The 23,226-nt window shown below is 45.0% G+C and overlaps 1 protein-coding gene across 1 annotated transcript in view; it reads left to right on the forward strand.

Moving 5' to 3' along the window:
- Positions 1 to 23,226, forward strand: part of akt3a (v-akt murine thymoma viral oncogene homolog 3a) — a 140,184-nt gene that overhangs the window by 96,562 nt on the left and 20,396 nt on the right. The window contains exon 3 of the mRNA XM_023993807.2: positions 18,268 to 18,393. Coding sequence (XP_023849575.1) covers positions 18,268 to 18,393 — 126 coding nt within the window. The remainder of the gene's footprint in view (positions 1 to 18,267; positions 18,394 to 23,226) is intronic.

Raw genomic sequence — 23,226 nt, forward strand, 5'->3', positions numbered from 1 at the left:
TTACCGCGTGTAGTGTTCTACCCATTCTACCCTGTTAGTGTTCTACCATTCTACCCTGTATAGTGTTCTACCATGTCTAACCTGTTAGTGTTCTACCACTCTACCCTGTTAGCTGTTCTACCACTCTACCCTGTTAGTGTTCTACCCTGTTAGTGTTCTACCAATCTACCCTGTTTGAGTTCTACAACTCTACCGGTTAGTGTTCTAACCCTTTAGGTTCTTCACACTCTACCCTGTTGTGTTCTACCCTGTAGTGTTCTCACTCCACCCTGTTAGTGTTCTACCACTCTACCTGTTAGTGTTATACCCTGTTAGTGTTCTACCATTCTACTCTGTTATGTCTCCACTCTACCCTGTTAGTGTTCTACCACTCTACCCTGTTAGTGTTCTACCACTCTACCCTGTTAGTGTTCTACCACTCTACCTGTTAGTGTTCTACCACTCTACCCTGTTAGTGTTTCTACCACTCTACCCTGTTAGTGTTCTACCACTCTACCCTGTTAGTGTTCTACCACTCTACCTGTATGTGTTCTACACTACCCTGTAGTGTTCTACACTCTACCATGTTAGTGTTCTACCACTCACCTGTTAGTTCTACCACCTACCCTGTTAATGTTCTACCTGTTAGTGTTCTACCACTCTACCCTGTTAGTGTTCTACCACTCTACCCTGTTAGTGTTCTACCACTCCACCCTGTTAGTGTTCTACCATCCTACCCTGTTAGTGTTCTACCCTGTTAGTGTTCTACCATTCTACCCTGTTAGGGTTCTACCAATCTCCCTGTTAGGTTTCCTGTTAGTGTTCTACCATTCTACCTGTTAGGGTCTACCCATTCTACCCTGTTAGGGTTTCTACCACTCTACCCTGTTAGTGTTCTACCACTCTACCCTGTTAGTGTTCGACCCTGTTAGTGTTCTACCCTGTTCGTGTACCATTCTACCTGTTAGTGTTCTACCCTGTTAGGTTCTACCACTCTACCCTGTTAGTGTTCTACCACTAACCTAGGTCCTGTATATTTTCCTCTACAAACAACAGGCATCTGACCAATCAAAGTTTCACAACAGCAGAAGTCCAACCCTTTTCTCCTTGTGCTCAGTCATACCTCCTATAGGGTTAATATGCGAGCCTGTCTGCCTGCCTGCCTGCCACCCTCCCGTATGCAGCTGTGCCTCTGCCTCTTCAACACAGCACCTTTTCTTTAAACCCACTCGACAGCAGCGATCGGAGAGTGTGTAGGAGTGCTCCTGTGTGTGTTTTGAGTGCATGTGTTTTAACAAGAGAGAGGCTCTCGTACCCGCAAATGGTTTATGCAGCTGTATTGTGGGGAGAGACAAACAAAGGGGTCATTATTGTGTCTGTGAAGAGATGGGAGATGGGGGAAGAGGGACGAAAGAAATGGGCAAATAGAGAGGGGGGAGGAGGAGGATAGAGGAGGGGGTGTATGTATGCTTGTGTTTTGGGGGCGCCGATTGGGCGATGAGGCACCGCTGCTGTTGGTTGGGCGATTGTTGACTTGCCATCTGCCGGCAAGAAAAGCAACTCCAGTGGGTGTGTTGGAGAGCCTGTGTGTGTGTGTGTGTGTGTGTTGTGTGTGTGTGTGTGTGTTGTGTTGTGTGTGTGTGTGTGTGTGTGTGTTGGTGTTGTGTGTGTGGTGTGTGTGTGGTGTGTGTGTGTGTGTGTGTGTGTGTGTGTGTGTGTGTGTGTTCCTGTGCGTGCGTGCATGGAGGAGAGAGAGAGGAGAAGCTTGTGAGGTGAGGGAGGGAGGGAGGGGGAGGGATAGAGGGAGAGAGGGAGAGAGACAGACACATAAACATGTGCAGATGTCGTGCAGCATAATGACTGGAACTTGAGACGCACTCAGTGCCAGGCTGCTGCTGTGGGTGGGGACACTCTGAGTGTGGTTTGGAGTAGGGTGGAAGTGAGGGGGGAGGGTGTTTGGGTTAGGTAGACAGTAGTACACACTCTCACCTCATCTCTGTCTCAGATCACATCCACAGTTCCCGCTGGGATGGTTCATCCCTGAGCTCCAAGGCTGAATCTGACAGGACAGGAGCAGTCGTGACTGGGAGAAACTCCACTGTAGAAACCACTCTGTCATCCAACTCTGGGTCTTGTTATTGGGGTGTGGAGGGACAGGGGGGCAGCTGTGGTCTCTTCCAGGTCACGCCACCCCCTAACACCCCCCAGTAGCGTCCTCACAAAGCGGCTGGGCTGGGCTGACCGACAGAGCCCATCCTCACTCACTGTCTACCCCCAGGGAGAGCAGTTTACCAGGGTCAAGTCAGGATGCGCTTGGGTTGGCAACCCGTCAAGACGCTGCAATAACTTATTAATCAGGGGCAATAAAAGGGATCACAAGCTGGATCATTGATGATTCTCCTCAGCATTTCTTTCTTCTCTAAAAAAAATGTAGTTCAATGTCCTCTTATGCACCTCTTACCAACTCAGTGGCTTTGTGGTTAGAGTGTCCGCCCTGAGATTGGAAGGTTGGGAGTTCGATCCCCGGCCGAGTCATACCAAACACTGTGAAAATGGGACTCGATGCGTCTCTGCTTGGCACTCAGCATTAAGGAGACAGATTGTGGGTAAGGCTCTGTGATAGACTGGCGTCCTGTCCAGGGGGTGTACTTGTACATCAAGCTGCCTCACACTACAGAAACATGAGAAAGGCTCCTGCTCCTATAGTATGAGCCTTTGCGTCTCGCACAAGCCAGGGTTCGTGCAAGGCTACTTATGTACTGGAAGAAAATGAATAGGGAGTTCTGTTGTAAGAAGACTTGTTGTTGATGTATTTTTCATAGCTTCCTGAAAAAGCAGTAGAGTGTGCTAAGTTGTAATGGTGTGATATTATTTGTCTTAAGTGTGTATGAATTATGGTTTGATGAATTCTGAAGTGGTTCTGCTACGGTGGATGGAAAGTCAATGATAGGCAGTGTTTGTCTTTCTGCTCTATCTTCTTTGCTTGCCAAGAGCAATTAAGGGAGAAAGAGAGGCATCTTGGTCTGGGCCAAACTGCTCCTCTTCCTGACAGCACTGCTGTATTGATATTTTACTCAAGGCAGGATGGAACAAAGGACAGTGCACAGATATATAACCACCACAGCCCAGCTGGCAATATTAGCATCCTTTCTATTCATTCATCTGGGCAAGCTATTAACAATACAGCAAAAATCAATGGAGATTTGCTGCAGATCAACACAGAAGTTGGTTAAGGAGAGGGAGACAAATCTCTCTGTCTTTAGCTCTGTTTAAAGGTCTCCAGTGGCTGCACGGGGTTCGCCAACTCCAAAAAGACGTTGGACACCCACTACATCATAAACACCAGCTCCACTTTACAGACAGCAGTTTGTGAGCTCAAGTGCTCTAACTGTCTGGGCTTCAATGAGCTCTCTGAATGGGCCCATTTAAATGAGTTTGGCTGGGGTTGGTGGCACTGTTAGTCTCAATTCATTAGTGTTGAGTACAGGGGTGTGGCGTGGGAATATGGGTGGTAGTGGATTTGGTGTGTGTGAGTGTGGGGGGACGCATATGACAGTCCCTGGTTGTTTACTCTGCGGTGTGCTGGGGTACAGGGGATATCAGCTGGTGTGTGTGTGTGTGTGTGTGTGTGTGTGTGTGTGTGTGTGTGTGTGTGTGTGTGTGTGTGTGTGTGTGTGTGTGTGTGTGTGTGTGTGTGTGTGTGTGTGTGTGTGTGTGTGTGTGTGTGTGTGTGTGTGTGTGTGTGTGTGTGTGTGTGTGTGTTAGGGTTCGGGGGGGTTAGTTTACTGGAAGAGAGGACAGGACAACAGCACAAAAGCGGTGGTGGAGGAGTGGGGTGAGGAGTGGGGCGTTGTTGGGGTATGAGGGGTGGTGGACAATGGGGCAGGGGGGATCCTGTATTGTCCCCCCTTCGCCAGCTGCCTCCCAGAGCCCTGGTCCTGCTCAGCCCAGCACTGCTGAATAAATAATAGAATATAGCCCCATCCATCCACTCTGGATATAATGGCCATTCAGAGCCTCTACCACATGCACAGAGCCAGGCAGACAGGCACGGCCACAGCACAGCAGCACAGAGCCCTGAGTCCTGCACCTGTCCACCGCTGCTGTGCCTGGCCTGTACTGTACAGACTCCGCTCAGACTGTTGGTTCTGCCTTACACTGCACTGATCAGATACAGTGGTTACAATTTGTGTGATTCTGTTGTTGTTCTGTTATGAACAACGTCCACTTTCCTTTCCGCTCTTTGATAGAAGATTTAGTCCAACATAACCAACGTGTTTGAGTTAGCCTTTAACCAAAGTTAGCATATTTGTTACATACAACTTTTTATAGAGTTTTAGCACTCATTCACACCGCACATTTAATTGCCTAATTGTTTGACTGTATCAGTTCCTGTTAGTAACATATGGAAGGTGACTCCAGGTCCTCTCTTGCTAGCTGTGTATATCCATAATACATGGCTGTGTCCAGTCCAGGGGCCCAGTGGAACATGTGGGAGTCACCCTGTGACTGGGATGAATTAATAATGACAGTTGTGGTGATGGTGACAGTCTCAGCACACTGACACCCTTTGACCCCGTCAGTTCTCTAACCCCTGAGTTGGTTCTCTAACCCCCGAACATCCAGGCCGGTCACCCTCTGAATATCTGAAATGGCTTCTTAGCCTGTACCACCAAGTGTGCCCATTAGAAGAGATGACCATTAGAATATAYTCATTCAGGCTAGCTAATTCACCTCTACTACTCCGTCTGTCAGGGAAACTCATTATTGAAATGTAGGCTAAATCATGATACATTTGGTATTGATGTTCAGGTTCCCTGTCAGAGGAATGCAATCCGCTACTTTAAATACTATGAGCAGCAGCAGCAGCAGTGCACTCTGACCTTAAACAACCCCTTTGTCTAATACCCTTCCTCACTGTTTTCTGGGAATCCTGACTTCCACTCAGGGAAGCTCCCCACCAGTCCTTAACTAAAAGTTAATTCCCTGACCTCTGTCTGTGTCAGGCAACCATTGGGAGGTAGTCTGTGTCCTCTCCTCCCCCTGTCAGTCCTATTGACAGCATTAGTCTACCCTGGCCTCTACGCGCTGGTTGGTTCAATCATGTCGTCTCTGAAGAATAGGAGGATTATCATGTTAAATGAAGGGAGGAGCTTGTATGAATTTCACACTATGAATGAGACCACATTACTGTTGAAATATTAACATTGTGGTTCTTACAACAGTGCTGAGGCATAAAAGTGATGAAATGCTGTCCAAACTGTTAAGAGATGTTAGGTGTTTCACAGGACTGTGTTTCTGTATAGTATTGCATTTATTATGTATTCTTCATTACTGTGACTATCTAGCAGACACCCATGTAAAGACTGGTTTCAGTGGTAGTTTCAGATCATTCCCCAAGCTTTTACTTGCTTTCTAATCATGTTATTGAAGTTTCATGATTTATTTTAATTGTAATTTATACTCAACAAAGAGAAGGCTGGTCAAGGTAATTCATGCAGTGACATCAAGTGAAGGATAAAGTCAAAGGACAGCAAAGGCAAGGACATTTAAAATGCCAACAGTGTACATCAGATCCAATCTGGTGAAGTAAGTAAGCATATCATCAACCATCACATGGTGCTTATTGATGTGGAACATTATGCCTACGCATTACACCTTTAAATGATGCAGTGACCTTCCATTACATATATTCAAACAGCACCGCTCAAGTCTATCTACACAAGTAAAATAATTAGATTGGAAAACAGATCGAGGCAATAACAGCAATTGAGGCTATTTGATTATGAGCTCTAATTGGGTCACAGTTCCTTAGATAATCATATTAATTATCCGTGTTTTCATAGCAAACACAATCACAGGCTTACAGACAAAATACAACAGGTTAACACAATGTAGCACAACACCAACACCAACTCAATTAGCCTATTACATTGGTCATCGAATGTGTCAAGTAGTGAGTTTAACCCATTTTCTGTGTGAATCTGTATTTGTGTTGGGAATTTGAGGGCATTAGGTTTCACTGGCACATTGTTTTGAGTAATGTCTTCATTGAGTAATGTACGGGACATTGAGCTGAGGATTTGTAGGTATGTGTGAGCATCCTGACCTGTGTATTTGAGGATATCGGGGCATTACTAGTCTATAATGTCCTGTGTAGGGTAAAGAAAAGGAGGCTCATTCGGAGGATCAACGTTACCCATGTGACCAAACTTTACCCCCTCGCTAATTGAAGGCCTGTCTGCAGAATCTTCTATAATCAGTATAGAGAGCAGGAGGACAGTAGGTACAGTAGCTCAATGAACCCCTGTCCCCCTCCCCTCCCAGGTTGTGTGTTTAGTAAACCGACCTTCATCCCTCTCCCCCGGGGTCTCGGGGACGGACCCGCCTCTCCATAATTCAGATTGGGATTAGGGAAGTGGGTGTTTGCATTTTAGCTGGAGGGGTGGTGCACGCCATAGCCACGGTGCCACCTGTGCCAGTTGGGAGGATCTGCCCCCCCCCACACACACACACACAGATCTGCCCCCCCCCACACACACACACACACATACATACACACACACACACATACCCCCCCCTCGTGCTCCAGAGAGGGAAAGGGGATTAGGGAGAGAGGGCCTCTTGGCTGCAGTGTCTCCGTCACTCACCGACTACTGTGGCCCTCTGTGCTGAGTGTGAAGCCAGCCAGGCAGGCAGCCGGGGAGACAGTGAGCTTGCTCTAGGGAGCCAGCGCCATCTAGTGAGCACTGCTAGTTTTACAGGGACTGACCAATAGGAGAGGAGAGGAGAGGCGAGGGGAGGCAGGGGAAGGGGAGGGGAGAGGTGCTGTGTGGGAGACAGGGAATGGGATTACATAGTCATTAGTCTCTCAGTCAGATCTAGCTAAAGGTCTAAGGATGGAGTTTCTTAAGATTTTGAATGTGGACATTTGTGACAGCTGCTTTGTTACACATGAGAAGATTTCTGTAATAAAGCCTATTTCAATCAAAATCAGAAGTTGTAAATAAGAGGAATGATCAATCATTACTTGGTAATACATAGTAGGGCTGCACAATTAAATAAATTCAAATCTGAATCGCAATATTGACATGTGCAATATCTATATCACAAGAAATCCATATCGCATGCAATATTTTGAAACGCATCTCAAACTGTAATGTCAGTTTTTTATAGTTTACTCAGTTCCTCCTTCTCACTGTTAGATTCACGTTAAAGATGCACTCCAGGATCTCAAGCACAAGAAATTCGTAACATATCACACGAAATGGATGACGTAGTACACAATTGGATGATGTAGGACACAATATAACGGTGACCCATTTTGGCTCATGGACACCACTTTCAAAATGACTGGATGTAATTATACAAAAGTTTGAGAGTGCATCTAATAGTTGAAAGTCATCCTTACTCTCATCCTTTACTACCAGTTGAAAGTCTCATCCTTACTCTCATCCTTTACTACCAGTTGAAAGTATCATCCTTACTCTCAATCCTTTACTACGCACGTTTTGAAGTCTCATCCTTACTCTCATCCTTTACTACCAGTTGAAAGTCTCATCCTTACTCTCATCCTTTACTACCAGTTGAAAGTCTCATTAAGTCTCACTAAAAAGTTTCACTAATCTAAACCTTTTTTCAGAAGTCAATAGTTATCCCCATTGCTCCTGTTGCGTATACAAACAATGTCATGAGAGTAATCATCCTTACTCTCACACTGTACTACCAGCTGTACTATCTATCAGCCTGAAAGCTAGTATGTGTAATGCCAGCGTTGATCTGAGCTGTATTGCTGGGCTACAGTGACTGTTGTTTTTGTATCCGGCCGCCTGGTAATGTGTCTCTGTACACGTATGTGTGGGTGAGTGTGTGGCTATGGTGGCCCATGATCTGACCTCTCTATCCGCAGCACGCTGCACCAGCTGGGGGGGTAGAGAGGGGCACCAGGAGGGCTAGCTGTGTGCAGCTGGCGGGGCTGAAATCTCCCTGGGCCCCAGGGGACCACCAGGGTCCCCTGGGCGCCCCACTCAATCTGCCTGTGGCTGCCGGCCCCCAGAACCAGAGCCACCCTTTGTCTGCTGTTGGAGGAACCCACCACCACAGTACTACTCATCATGGCAGTACTAATCATACATCTGGGCTGTTCTCGGAAATGAAATCGCTGTTGGAATCTTGTCAAAAGCCAGGAAGGGAGATCTTCTAGTGAAGTGAGAGCACTGATGTCATTGTGTCCCTAGAATGGATAGCATGTAGTGCAGTGGACTTTTATGTGCTTTTAGTCCATCGCTATGACACAATACTATAACTACACTTAACTAGCCTATTAATCTTGAGTCGATATTCACGTCATAAGAAGGTATCGACCATGCCCACAAATTGGGGAGAACAAACATTATTTCCCATTGACCCCCAGGGCTCAATTTTCAGCTGGCGTTAAGGCGGCGCTAGTGTCAAATGCACATTAGTTTGCCATTTAGTCATGTAAAAACTGGCGCACTGGCATTTTCCAGCTCAAACGCCAGGTTTGACATTTTACCTGTCTAACATCAGCGTGCTTGCGCTCCTTTGGAAGGGGTTGGAAATATTTTAGGAGTGTCCTTAAAAACATGATCCAAAGTGCTAATTGTAGGCAGGGGAAACGCAGCCTATCCAGCGCGGTTTAGATTTGTTTATTTGTTCTCTTTTTAGGCCTTTAATCTTGCTTATTGACAATGTTTGGCATGATCATGCTCAGCCATAATGCAATTTACTGTAGGCCTAGACCCTATATCATTGTGAATGCTTCTGAAGCCATGCAATTATACTGAACAAAAATATAAACATGCAACATGCAACAATTTCAAAGATTTGACTGAGTTACAGTTTATATAATGGAATCAGTCAATTGAAATACATTCATTAGGCCCTAATCTATAGATTTCACATGACTGGGAATACAGATATGCATCTGTTGGTCAAAGATACCTTAAATCAAAAGGTATCAGAAAACAAGTCAGTATCTGGTGTGACCATTTGCCTCATGCAGCGCGACACATCTCCTTCGCATAGAGTTGATCAGGCTGTTGATTGTTGCCTGTGGAATGTTGTCCCACTCCTCTTCAATGGCTGTGCGAAGTTGCTGGATATTGGCGGGAACTGGAACACGTTGTCGTACACATCGATCCAGAGCATCCCAAACAGGCTCAATGGAGGCGGCTAATGGTAGAGAAATGAACATTCAATTCTCTGGCAACAGCTCTGGTGGACATTCCTGCAGTCAGCGTGCCAATTGCATGCTCCATTAAAAAATGTTGTGTGAATTGGAGTTGATTTCAAGGCAATACATAGAATACCGTAAATACACAACTTGAAGCAACCACAAAACCATCTCTGCAGCACTCCACCAATCAGGCCTTAATGGTAGAGTGGCCGGACGGAAGCCACTCCTCAGTAAAAGGCACATAACAGCCCACTTGGAGTTTGCCAAAAGGCACCTACAGACTCTCAGACCATAAGAAACAAGATTCTCTGGTCTGATGAAACCAAGATTGAACTCTTATGCCTGAATGCCAAGCGTCAAGTCTGGAGGAAATCTGGCACCATCCCTACGGTGAAACATGGTCGTGGCAGCATGATGCTGTGGGGATGTTTTTCAGCAGCAGGGACTGGGAGACTAGTCAGGATTGAGGCAAAATGAACGGAGCAAAGTACAGAGAGATCTAGCAGCATTGTAAAAACAAAGGGTGGGTGTCAATGGAAATAGTCAGGGTGGCCATTGATTAATTGTTCAGCAGTCTTATGGCTTGGGGGTAGATGCTGTTAACGAGCCTTTGGACTTAGACTTGGCGCTCTGGTACCGCATGCCGAGAACAGTCTATGACTTGGTTGACTGGAGTCTTTGACAATTTTTKGGGCCTTCCTCTGACACCGCCTAGTATATAGGTCCTGGATGACAGGAAGCTTGACCCAAGTGCCAATTATTTTCAGTCTCCTGAGGGGGAATAGGCATTGCCATGCCCTCTCCACCACTGTCTTGGTGTGTTTGGACCATGATAGTTTGTTGGTGATGTGGACATCAAGGATCTTGAAACTCTCAACCCRCTCCACTWCAGCCCCGTCGATGTGAATGGGGGCCTGTTCGGCCCTCCTTTTCCTGTAGTCCACGATCAGCTCCTTTGTCTTGCTTACTTTGAGGGAGAGGTTGTTGTCCTGGCACCACACTGCCTGGTCTCTGAAGTCCTCCCTATAGGCTGTCTCATCGTTGTCGGTGATCACGCCTACCACTGTTGTGTCGTCAACAAACTTAATGATGGTGTTGGAGTTGTGCTTGGCCACGCAGTCATGCGTGAACAAGGAGTACAGGAGTGGACTAAGTACGCACCCCTGAGGGGACCCCGTGTTTAGGATCAGCGTGGCAGCTGTGTTGTTGCCTACCCTTACCACCTGGGGGCGGCCCGTCAGGAAGTTCACGATCCAGTTGCAGAGGGAGGTGTTTAGTCCCAGGGTCCTTAGCTTAGTGATGAGCTTTGTGGACATTATGGTGTTGAACGCTGAGCTGTAGTCAATGAACAGTAGTCTCACATAGGTGTTCCTTTTGTCCAAGTGGGAAAGGGCACTGTGGAGTGTGGTTGATATTGCGTCATCTGTGGATCTGTTGGGGCGGTATGCGAATTGGAGTGGGTCTATGGTTTCCGGGAAGAGGGTGTTTATGTGAGCCATGACCAGCTTTTTGGCTGCTGAAGTGAGTGCTACGGGGTGGTAGTCATTTAGGCAGGTTACCTTTGCTTTCTTGGGCACAGGGACTATGGTGGTCTGCTTGAAACATGTAGGTATTACGGACTCGGTCAGGGAGAGATTGAAGATGTCAGTGGAGACACTTGCCAGTTGGTCCGCACATGCTCTGAGTACACGTCCTGGTAATCCATCTGGCCCCGCGGCCTTGTCAATGTTGACCTGTTTAAAGGGATTGCTCACATCGACTACAGAGAGCGTGGTCACACAGTCATCCGGAACAGCTGGTGCTCTCGTGCATGCTTCAGTGTTGCTTGCCTCGAAGCAAGCATAAAAGGCATTTAGCCCATCTGGTAGGCTCCCATCACTGGGCATCTCACTGCTGGGTTTACCTTTGTAGTCCATTAATAGTTTGCAAGCCCTGCCACATCCGACGAGAGTCAGAGCCACTTGGAAGACCCACTTGCGACCAAGCTTTAACTTCCTGACTGATGTTGCTTCAATATAGCTACATCATTTTCCTGCCTCATGATGCCATCTATTTTGTGAAGTGCACCAGTACCTCCTGCAGCAAAGCACCCCCACAACATGATGCTGCCACCCCCGTACTTCACGGTTGGGATGAGGTTCTTCGGCTTGCAAGCTCCCCCTTTTTCCTCCAAACATAACGATGGTCATTATGGCCAAATAGTTCTATTTTTGTTTCATCAGACCAGAGGACATTTCTCCAAAAAGTACGATATTTGTCCCCATGTGCAGTTGCAAACCGTGGTCTGGCTTTTTTATGGCGGTTTTGGAGCAGTGGCTTCTTCCTTGCTGAGCTGCCTTTCAGGTTATGTCGATATAACACTCGTTTTACTGTGGATATAGATACTTTTGTACCTGTTTCCGCTAGCATCTTCACAAGGTCCTTTGCTGTTGTTCTGGGATTTGCACTTTTTGCACCAAAGTACGTTCATCTCTAGGAGACAGAACGCGTTTCCTTCCTGAGTGGTATGATGGCTGCATGGTCCTATGGTGTTTATACTTGCGTAGTATTGTTTGTACAGATGAACGTGGTACCTTCAGGCGTTTGGAAATTGCTCCCAAAGATGAACCAGACTTGTGCAGGTCTACCATTTTTTTCTGAGGTCTTGGCTGATTTCTTTTGATTTTCCCATGATGTCAAGCAAAGAGGCACTGAGTTTGAAGGTAGACCTTGAAATACATCCACAGGTCCACCTCCAATTGACTCAAATTATGTCAATTAGCCTATCAAATGCTTCTAAAGCCATGGCATAATTTTCTGGAATTTTCCAAGCTGTTTAAAGGCATAGTCAACTTAGTGCATGTAAACTTCTGACCCACTGGAATTGTGATACAGTGAATTATAAGTGAAATAATCTGTCTGTAAACAATTGTTGGAAAAATGACTTGTGTCGTGCACGAAGTAGACGTCCTAACCGACTTTTCCAAAACTACAGTTTGTTAACAAGAAATTTGTGGAGTGGTTGAAAACCGAGTTTTAATGACTCCAACCTAAGTGTATGTAAACTTCCGACTTCAACAGTATACTTAAAGGGGCAATCTGAGATTGGTATATCAACTGGGGACGACGCCGTCGATGCACTTATTAATAAAGCCGGTGACTGAGGTGGTGTACTCCTCAATATGCCATTGGATGTATCCCGGAACATATTCCAATCTCTGCTAGCAAAACAGTCCTGTAGCGTAGCATCCTCATCATCTGACCACTTCCGTATTGAGCGAGTCACTGGCACTTCCTGCTTTAGTTTTTGCTTGTAAGCAGGAATTAGCAGGATAGAACTATGGTTAGATTTACGAAATGGAGCCTCCYGAGTGGCTCAGCGGTCTAAGGCACTGCATCACAGTTCAGACACGGGTTCACGGGTTCAGACACCATTTGACAAATGGAGGGTGAGGGAGAGCATTGTATGYGTCTCTGTGTGTGGAGTAAAGGTGGTCTAGAGTTTTTTCCCCCCCTTTGGTTGCACGTGACGTGCTGGTAGAAATTAGGTAAAATGGATTTAAATTTGCCTTCATTAAAGTCCCCGGCCACTAGAAGTGCCACTCACAACTTGTAGCTGTATAGTCCGTTTGTTTTTTTGATGCTAGCACTCACTCATGTGGCTGCTAGCACCATCATGAAAAGGGGCATGAGGGAAGCCCTACAATATTACGTCACAGAGTTTCTAAACCCAGAGGCGCAACATCCCGAGACTTCCGGGAACGCTTGTGAAACAGACTAAACAGACCAGGCCGGGGTTTGGGGTATTGAGAAGTCAATGAGAGAATTAATTTTCTTGAAATCGAAAGGCACAACATAGATTCGTCTCAATGTCTTTAGTAGTTGAACATGTCATTACTCCAACCTCGTGAAAGTGACTACCTAACACGTTTTAATTTTCATGAGAAACTACTTTTTATCAAGGAGTGCTTTTGATTTGATGGCCTGCACATGCGCAAGACGACGGTTAGACGCAATAACTTGTTTCTACTCATGAGCTCAGTTAACCAACGTCACAATGACCTACAAGAGTGATCGGCAATTTCTATTGGAGAAGCAGTTTTAGCCTATCTTCATACTGTACTGTCTTTTGATTAYGTTTTTCTAAGTAGTGAGAAAGCTCGGGAGCAGGCAATGATGACAAATAATCTTTAGACATGTTGCACTTTTCTTAAATGTATTTTGTAATTGACTAAAACAAGCAGACAACAAGTACATTGCATTATGAAAAAAAGTTTGTGCTGTGAGCTAATGGGCTAATCTAGGTAACCACTGGTTGTTTTCCCCACTGGTTGTTTTCCCCACTGGTTGTTTTCCCCACTGGTTGTTTTCCCCACTGGTTGGCGGGGAAGTGTTCTTCTGATCATTCACTGTAGTTCACTGTGGGAGGAACAGTTAAACAGAGGGCATACAGAGTCAGTCTGGCTTTCACTCCTGTACTACCACTGTCACCAGCCACCACCCCCGCGTCCATTCCCAGAAGCCAAGTAGTCTCCTGGCCACCCCTCCCTTCTGGGCAGCCTGGTAATGACACTAATACACTGTAAGTGGATTGGCTTGAGCCTGCCCTGGATTTCACGTAAGATGTCTGAGAGCCTCTGGGTTGGAGCAGCAGGGCAGCTGTGCCTGGGGCTACTTCCCGGTCACAAGCCTATGGCAGGGGGCATGGGAACACAGTACACACACACACACCGAGTCTGAACTAAATAAAAAGAGAGAATGTCTTTCATGGTCTGGAAGAACTGAACAGTGTACAGGATCTCTTTCTAATGGCCATTTTCGTTTTAGTGCCCTCCTCTTATAACTTCACTTCTTCTTCATTTTCACACGTAGAGGAGTAAAGGACACACCTTCCTCCCTACCCCTGCATTTACCCTGCGTGGATTACCTGGGCATCCCAGGTTGATGGTAGGGGAATCTGTCCATGCAGGATGTAGCCCACTGTTTACTCCCAGCTATCTAGGCATGCCAGAGGATCAGAGCTCAGACCACCTTGTTGTGTCTGAGTGTCTTAACTGGGGACATGACCGTCATCTCTAAGGGATCAACTCCTAAGTCTTTCTGGGCAATTCAGGTAGAAAATACAGCAAATCCCTGCAGCTTTGCATCACTAAAGGATCACCCCTTGACTTCTCTGGCCTCCATTGATTTAGTCACCCTATTCTGGCAGCCATTGTGGTCAGGGCGAAATTCTAACCAGTCTAATTGGAATCACCCATTGACTGAATGAATGGCAGTAGAGGCACAATCCTGATTTTACTTATGCAAGAAAATAAAAGTAAGGCGTGATATATTAGAAATGATGTAATAGAATTATTGTCAACCTAAAATATTGTTATCTAATTATAAATACAGTACAGTTTATACAGGTTTTATACACATTGAATAAATAGCCTCTAAATACCTATAACTTGTAAACTGTAAGCTAAATTATGTATAATTTGGTCATATATTTATTAGTGTCTCCATTCTCAGTTAAACAGTGTAAAAAGAAGATAACATGAGGTAGTTTTGTGCTATTGTCATAGAGCTTCCTCTCCTGTTAGCTTGGCCAAATTGACAAAGTGGGTCCAGCCGCTCTCCCTCAGCAAGCTGCCATGGTACACAACCTACATGGTGAGGAGAAACAGCAGATCCAGGTACAGACAGATTTCTCTCTCTCTATCCTCCCTCTCTTCTTCTCTCTCTCTCCATCTCTCTCTCCTTCCATCCATCCCTCCCTCCGTCTGGCCAGGTCTGGTGCTGCCCATGTCTCTGTGCTCATGTCGGTGCCTGGGCTGAGGGCTGGGGGCTGGGGCACCGTTTGCAGGAGCGGCTGTCTCTGTCTCTGGCGGTGCCCAGACAAGCTGGTTGGAGGTTTGGAGCGCCCAGCCCTGTGTGCTGGAACGTGGCAGCCCGCCGGTCCCAGGGCTCCCGTCACAAGCCCATCTGCAAATCAGGCCGGCTCCGGCCAAAGCATTAAATTAAATACTTGTTTGGGCTGATTAACAAATGGGCTGTGTTTTTTTTTCTTTTCTGAAAACTAAAAACCTGATTGCGTCAAATGAACAAGAAGATGGAGGTGTGGGTTCTTAGAACGGTCTCAGGAGCTGTGACGGTGTTGGGACGCTGAAAGGTTTTTGGTGAAGAGCTCATCTGTCGGTGGAAGTGGCCCATCGAAGTCCATTCCCAGATTCATACAGCCACCTGCCTGTCTCAGTCCACTGACAAATGAACAATTAATCTGGTCTTGTAATTGAGTGGCATACAGTATGTTGCTTTAATTGTGCAATTGGATCTGTTGGAACAGTCTCTCTCAGAACTGATTCTGTGGGTGGCTGAGCTGAATTTTTATTTCAACTGTTTGCATCGTACTGCAAAAAAACAGTATTGTGTTGAATGCAGGACATTTTCTCAATCTGCCCAAAATATAACATGGAGTATCTGCCTACAGCAGCTCATTCAAGATGTTCAGAATTTGAGCTAGCAGAGTCATTATGACCAGGGCCAGCGTTGAGAGTTTGATGGAACACTATTGGATCAGTTGAGACTGAGAGCTGGAACTATATGTGGGTGTAACTGTCCATCCCCTTCTGTTCCACCTCTGGCTACCCCCTCTACATAGTCTGGTTCCCAGTTTGGGTTAACCCTCAGTCCAGGGTATTGGACCATTTGCCTCACTGCAAACCCAGCACCACAGATTGAATATTGCATTGACCAAATACAGCTACACTCACACACTAAGTGCAATCTGGTGGGACACCTATTTGTAGCATTCATTAAAGACCACCCTGTCTGTCTTAACACTCTGTTACCTTCTGGCTTAAATCCAGTACATGTGATTAATTCAAAAGCTAGACATCTCCCTCTCAGTGACTTCATGCAATTAACTGTGTCACGCCCACTCTTCCGTCTGGTAGCAAATGTCTATACTTACATTTATGTCTTGTTTTGATCAGGAATAATTTATAGGCCTAATTTATTTATCTACCAAGTGTTAGTGGTGAGATCCTGTGACAGGCTGTGTGAGCGAGTCGGAGGAGAGACCTTGCTACCTATGGTGGCTCCTGTCCCCACGGCGTACTGCATTGCATTCAGCTGCTCTCCTCCCCTCCTGTCCTCCCCTCCCACAGACCCCAGCCTCACAGAGGCATACCGGCAAAGACCTCCGTCTCCTCAAATTAACATGAGCAGGTGTTTTTCTCTGATGTGTTAATTAAGAAAAGCTGCTGTCATTATGCTTTAAGTGGATGTTACAAATAGAACATGTTGTTTATTTTCTCTTCCCGGTGTAAAAAAAAAGAAGTGATCAGAGCTGTCACAGAGGCGTGCGTGTCAGCCATCGGGATGGTGGGCTAATTASCAGGAGTTAAAAACACAAAGTACACGTTTTAGGATTTTCACGTCTCGTCCATTATAGAGGATTTCAGTGTGTCCATCCACACGAATGAGGCTGGAGCAGAAATGGCCTGATGCTGAAACTAAATGGAACTGAATATTGAACATAATGGTTATATTARTATTATATGTGGAAGCGGAAGGACTAAAGAATGGTACTTTTTAGATCGTTGTTTGACTGTCGGTCTCATTGACATTTTCAATCTTCTTGCCTACAGTAAAAATCTATTGTAAAATGGAAAATATCAMCAAAAATAAATTAACAAGAAGAAGAACATTTGCATATGATTGTTTGCTACTTTTWAAAAACTCCAGTCAAGTGCTATGACTTCTATCTTGGCAGACAGCAGTGTAGTACCTTCCCTCTCAAGTCAAATTCCAAACTTCTTCCATTAACAGTTACCATAGCTTCTAGTATGCACCTTACACAGTAGTTGTAATACTACAGACACCTTCCTAATATTTAGTAGCACCCCACCTTTTTGTCCTCAGAACAGCCTCAATTCGTCAGGCAAGGACACCGCAAGGTGTCGAAAGCGTTCCACAGGGATGCTGGCCCATGTTGACCCCAATGCTTCCCACAGTTATGTCAAGTTGGCTGGATGTCCTTTGGGTGGTGGACCATTCTTGATAYACACGGGAAACTGTTGAGTGTGAAAAACCCAGCAGCGTTGCAGTTCTTGACACAAACTGGTGTGCCTGGCACCTACTACCATACCCCATTCAAAGGCACTTAARTRTTTTGTCATGCCCATTCACCCTCTGAATAGCACACATACACAATCCATGTCTCAAGGCTTAAAAATCCTTCTTTAACCTGTCTCCTCCCCTTCATCTACACTGATTGAAGTGGATTTTTACAGGTGACATCAATAAGGGATCATAGCTTTCATCTGGATTCACCTGGTCAGTCTATGTCCTGGAAAGAGCAGGTGTTCTTAATGTTTTGTCMACTCAGTGTATGTTAAAAAAGCAGATGTGCTGCCTATGCTCTCCAGTATCCTGTGTTGAACCCGGTGCTGTGCGTATGATGTAGCGCTGTGTGCTGAGATGTTGACACCCTTGTAATCCTGCTGTTGGTTATTAGATGGAGCAGGCTGTTGCACCAGAAGTTTTGTTTGGTAATGCGGGATAACCAGCTGCTTAGCAGATGTTGTTTTTTTGCTGCTGCCGCCCGGGAGGGTTAAAGGTGTCTGCTCTGGCCCCCTGATGGAGATTTGACCTCCCTCTCTACAGGGCTAGCCTAAATCCCGGGGCAGGAGGATAGGGGTCCCCCAGTCTAACCCAAAATGAGGCACATGATCGTTGGGGAGTGATTTCAGCCCTGAGATCGTAAACATGTTTTTATCATTTTGATCATGTTAATCCCAAAACATAGCAAAGCCATATGATGAGAGTCTAAAAGCTATTGATGTGAATGGATATTGAAACAGTAGCCACTTTAGAATGATACTGATTATAGGGGTTAAGCTGTGTTACTGCACTTTAATGTAAAAACAATCATGTCTGCACTAAAAATAATTGCGCATAGAGCTCAAAGAGCCAACAACTTTTTAAACCTGTTCCATAAAACCATTTAAAAATGTATTAAGTGGTTTTAACTGCTTTATGAGTGCATACCTTACTGTTTTTGAATCTATGGACTGGTAGATTTCATGCACTAACAAAAACTCTCTCTCTCTCTTATTCTACAGGAGAATATATCAAGAACTGGAGACCACGCTACTTCCTGCTGAAAACGGACGGCTCGTTCATAGGTTACAAAGAGAAGCCACAGGACGCAGACCTACCCTATCCCCTTAATAATTTCTCTGTTGCAAGTGAGTCATCCACTGTGCTGGCTTCTAGTACGTCAATTCATCTAAATCAATAATATGCTACAGTGATAAGTAGGCCTAGATGATTTTGACAATTTCGTTTTATTTATTTAACCTCTTTAACTAGAAAGTCCCATTGAGGTCATGAGGCCTCTTTCCCAAGGGATACCTACAGTTGAAGTCAGAAGTTTACATACACCTTAGCCAAATACATTTAAACTCAGTTTTTCACAATTCCTGACATTTAATCCTAGTAAAATTTCCCTGTCTTAGGTCTGTTAGGATCACCACTTTATTCTAAGAATGTGAAATGTCAGAATAATAGTAGAGAGAATGATTTATTTCAGCTTTTATTTCTTTCATCACATTCCCAGTGGGTCATAAGTTTACATACACTCAATTAGTATTTGGTATCATTGCCTTTCAATTGTTTAACTTGGGTCAAATGTTTTGGGTAGCCTTCCACAAGTTTCCCACAATAAGTTGGGTGAATTTTGGCCCATTCCTCCTGACAGAGCTGGTGTAACTGAGTCAGGTTTGTAGGCCTCCTTGCTCGCACATGCTTTTTCAGTTCTGCCCACACATTTTCCATAGGATTGAGGTCAGGGCTTTGTGATGGCCACTCCAATACCTTGACTTTGTTGTCCTTAAGCCATTTTGCCACATTTTGGAAGTATGCTAGGTGTCATTGTCCATTTGGAAGTCCCATTTGCGACCAAGCTTTAACTTCCTGACTGATGTCTTGAGATGTTGCTTCAAAATATCCACATAATTTTCCTACCTTATGATGCCATCTATTTTGTGAAGTGCACCAGTGCCTCCTGCAGCAAAGCACCCCCACAACATGATGCTGCCACCCCCGTGCTTCACGGTTGGGATGGTGTTCTTCGGCTTGCAAGCCTCCCCCTTTTTCTTCCAAACATAACGATGGTCAATATGGCCAAACAGTTTTATTTTCGTTTTGTCAGACTAGAGGACATTTCTCCAAAAAGTAACCGTAGTCTGGCTTTTTAATGGCGGTTTTGGAGCAGTGGCTTCTTCCTTGCTGAGCGGCCTTTCATGTTATGTCGATATAGGACTCGTTTTACTGTGGATATAGATACTTTTGTACCTGTTTCCTCCAGCATCTTCACAAGGTCCTTTGTTGCTGTTCTGGGATTGATTTGCACTTTTTGCACGTACGTTCATCTCTAGGAGACAGAACGCGTCTCCTTCCTGAGCGGTATGACGGCTGCGTGGCCCATGGTGTTTATACTTGCGTACTATTGTTTGTACAGATGAACATGGTACCTTCAGGCATTTGGAAATTGCTCCCAAGGATGAACCAGACTTGTGGAGGTATACAATTTTTTTTCTGAGGCCTTGGCTGATTTCTTTTGATTTTCCCATGATGTCAAGCAAAGAGGCACTGAGTTTGAAGGTAGACCTTGAAATACATCCACAGGTATGCCTCCAATTGACTCAAATTATGTCAATTAGCCTATCAGAAGCTTCTAAAGCCATGACATCATTTTCTGGAATTTTTCAAGCCGTTTAAAGGCACAGTCAACTTAGTGTATGTACACTTCTGACCCACTGGAATTGTGATACAGTGAATTATAAGTGAAATAATCTGTCTAAACAATTGTTGGAAAAATTACTTGTATCATGCACAAAGTAGATGTCCTAACTGACTTGCCAAAACTACAGTTTGTTAACAAGAAATTTGTGGAGTGGTTGAAAAACAAGTTTTAATGACTCCAACATAAGTGTATGTAAACTTCCGACTTCAACTGTATACTTAAAGGGGCAATCTGAGATTGGTATATCAACTGGACTTTTAAATTAATGATATACATGTACACCCATTGATTCTTGAAGAAGATACAATATAAATGACATCAAAACCCTAAATATAAGCTTGTTTTACTCCACCTCAAAGCCTCAAAACATGGTCAAAAGTATAATTTAGATCTCATGGATAGTTCATCCTTGCATCCATATGTTTCTCTATGAATTTGAAAGTTTTTACATTTCTCCAGCCCCATCCCTCAGCTGTTTACCAAAACAACTAGACATAAGCTGATAGCCACTAAGCTGGTGGAAACATTTGACTCCTTGGCACAGTTCCTACAACAAAGGCCACAGTAATTACATGGACATGAAACAACTACAACAGTTTCCTATTGTCCCAACGCACAACAGAACTGACAATGGCCTCAGATTTGCCTTATGATTGGCTGCTGGATAGTTTTTCAAGGGGAAAGAAAGGACAGTTTAAGAGGGTGGGTCCATCCATCAATTCATCCTGCCTTGCTGTGTTACCACTTGGACACATGTAGGGAGCTTTCTTTCTCTCTCACTCTCTCTCTCTCCTCTCTCACTCTCTCCTCTCTCACTCTCTCACTCTTGCTTTCTCTCTCTCCATCCGTCAGGAAGCTAGCGCGGCCAGGTTTTAATCTAAAGGCTGGGGGAGAGAGGGTGGCCATACATCCGGCCCCGGCTGGCTTGGCAGCACTACAGTATTGCCACATCTGTTGTCCAAAGCTGGGAGGCCAGGTGGTGCTGGGACGCTGGCTGCTGTAGTCAAATGGGCCAGTGAAATGGAATGGTGCAGCCCCGCCTGCCTGCCTGTCTGTCCGTCCCAAGCGTGGGGAGAGATACTGTCACTGACAGACAGACAGACAGACAGACAGACAGACAGACAGACAGAGCCTGAGACACTCCCTGCCTGCCTACTTGCCTGCCTGACCAACAGGCTACAGTCTAATGTCAAACACTGCCTGACCAACAGGCTACAGTCTAATGTCAAACACTAAGTATGTCTCAGATAACTCACCTAAATGACTAGAAAACAATGCTATGGTCCCTGATGAATATTTTCCTTCTCCAGAGCCCCATGTTTCTAATATATACCACTTGTTAATTACATTTCAATATAGTTTGGTAAATTGAAGTACATGAATACGTGGAGAGTTCAAATGAGGATAGAATGTTATATAACAAGAATGCAAACTGATGAACTAATAGTGACAGTAGTGTAGGTGGTGGCCCTATCCCACTAGGGATTTCAGAATAGGGAAATGAATCTGAATGCATATTACAGTAACACTCCAATATAAATGCCTATTGATTGATGGCAGTACAGTTGCTGGAGCTCTCTCCTAGTATGTTTAGCTGAAGCAAAACAATCTCCTCTGTCTGTATTCCCCCTTAAATGACTATGTTGTGTCCAGCGCTACTACCTACTGGAACTCCGTCATGACCTTGTTTTCTCTGCGCTCAGTGGGAGACTCCATTTTATTAGCGGAGCAGGAAGAAAGAGGTAGAGTGCGCCTGCGACCTTAGCCGTGTCGTCATTAACCTTCCCGCCTATATTTAGGCCGTCCCGCCGTTTGGTGGCGGCAGAGATGAGGCCAGCTGAGGGAGGGAAGTCATTACCTACTGGCACGTACAGGCTCAACACTCTGTTTCAGCTGTCATCTGACTGAACATTGTCCCCAATAGCTGCTGTAGCGGTGACAGTGGAGCACATTGCAAAACTTTTCCACAGTTGGCTTGAAGCCCCATCTGGCTGTGTGTGTTCCTGCATGGAATGAGACAGCTTTAACTTGGTGCGAAGTGTTGTGTTTGCTGCAGTACAGTCCATCTACATTGAGTGTACAAAACATTAGGAACACCTGCTCTTTCCAGGACAGACTGACCAGGTGAATCCAGGTGAAAGCCATGATCCCTTATTGATGTCACCTGTTAAATACACTTCATTCAGTGTAGATGAAGGGGAAGAGACCGGTTAAAGAAGGATTTTTAAGCATTGAGACATGGATTTTGTATGTGTCATTCAGAGGGTGAATGGGAAAGACAAAATATTTAAGTGCCTTTGAACGGGGTATGGTAGTAGGTGCCAGACGCACCGGTTTGTGTCAAGAACTGCAAAGCTGCTGGGTTTTTCACGCTCAACAGTTTCCCRTGTGTATCAAGAATGGTCCACCACCCAAAGGACATCCAGTCAACTTGACAACTGTGGGAAGCATTGGAGTCAATATGGGCCAGCATCCCTGTGGAACGCTTTCGACACCATGTAGAGTCCATGCCCCGACGAATTGAGGCTGTTCTGAGGGCAAAAGGGGGGTGGAACTCAATATTAGGAAGGTGTTCTTAATGTTTGGTATACTCAGTGTATGTACATACCCAATAACAAAGCTAGCCTACTCTTTCATCACAATTAACTAGTATCAACAGCAACTAGTGATTGGGGAAAAAATCTTTACAGTTACATAATGCAATATTATTTTTGGATGACATTATATTGATATTTGACTCCCAAGTATTGATTTGTAAATGTTTTAATTTAGTTTTAGTTTTATTAGCTACTGTAGGTAGCGTTAGCTAGCGGTAATCGGCTGTACCTACAGTGGGGAGAACAAGTATTTGATACACTGCCGATTTTGCAGGTTTTCCTACTTACAAAGCATGTAGAGGTCTGTAATTTTTATCATAGGTACACTTCAACTGTGAGAGACAGAATCTAAAACAAAAATCCAGAAAATCACATTGTATGATTTTTAAGTAATTAATTTGCATTTTATTGCATGACATAAGTATTTGATCACCTACCAACCAGTAAGAATTCCGGCTCTCACAGACCTGTTMGTTTTTCTTTAAGAAGCCCTCCTGTTCTCCACTCATTACCTGTATTAACTGCACCTGTTTGAACTCGTTACCTGTATAAAAGACACCTGTCCACACACTCAATCAAACAGACTCCAACCTCTCCACAATGGCCAAGACCAGAGAGCTGTATAAGGACATCAGGGATAAAATTGTAGACATGCAACAGGCTGGGATGGGCTACAG

Source organism: Salvelinus sp. IW2-2015, linkage group LG8, assembly GCF_002910315.2.
Source record: "Salvelinus sp. IW2-2015 linkage group LG8, ASM291031v2, whole genome shotgun sequence".
NCBI lineage: Eukaryota > Metazoa > Chordata > Actinopteri > Salmoniformes > Salmonidae > Salvelinus > Salvelinus sp. IW2-2015.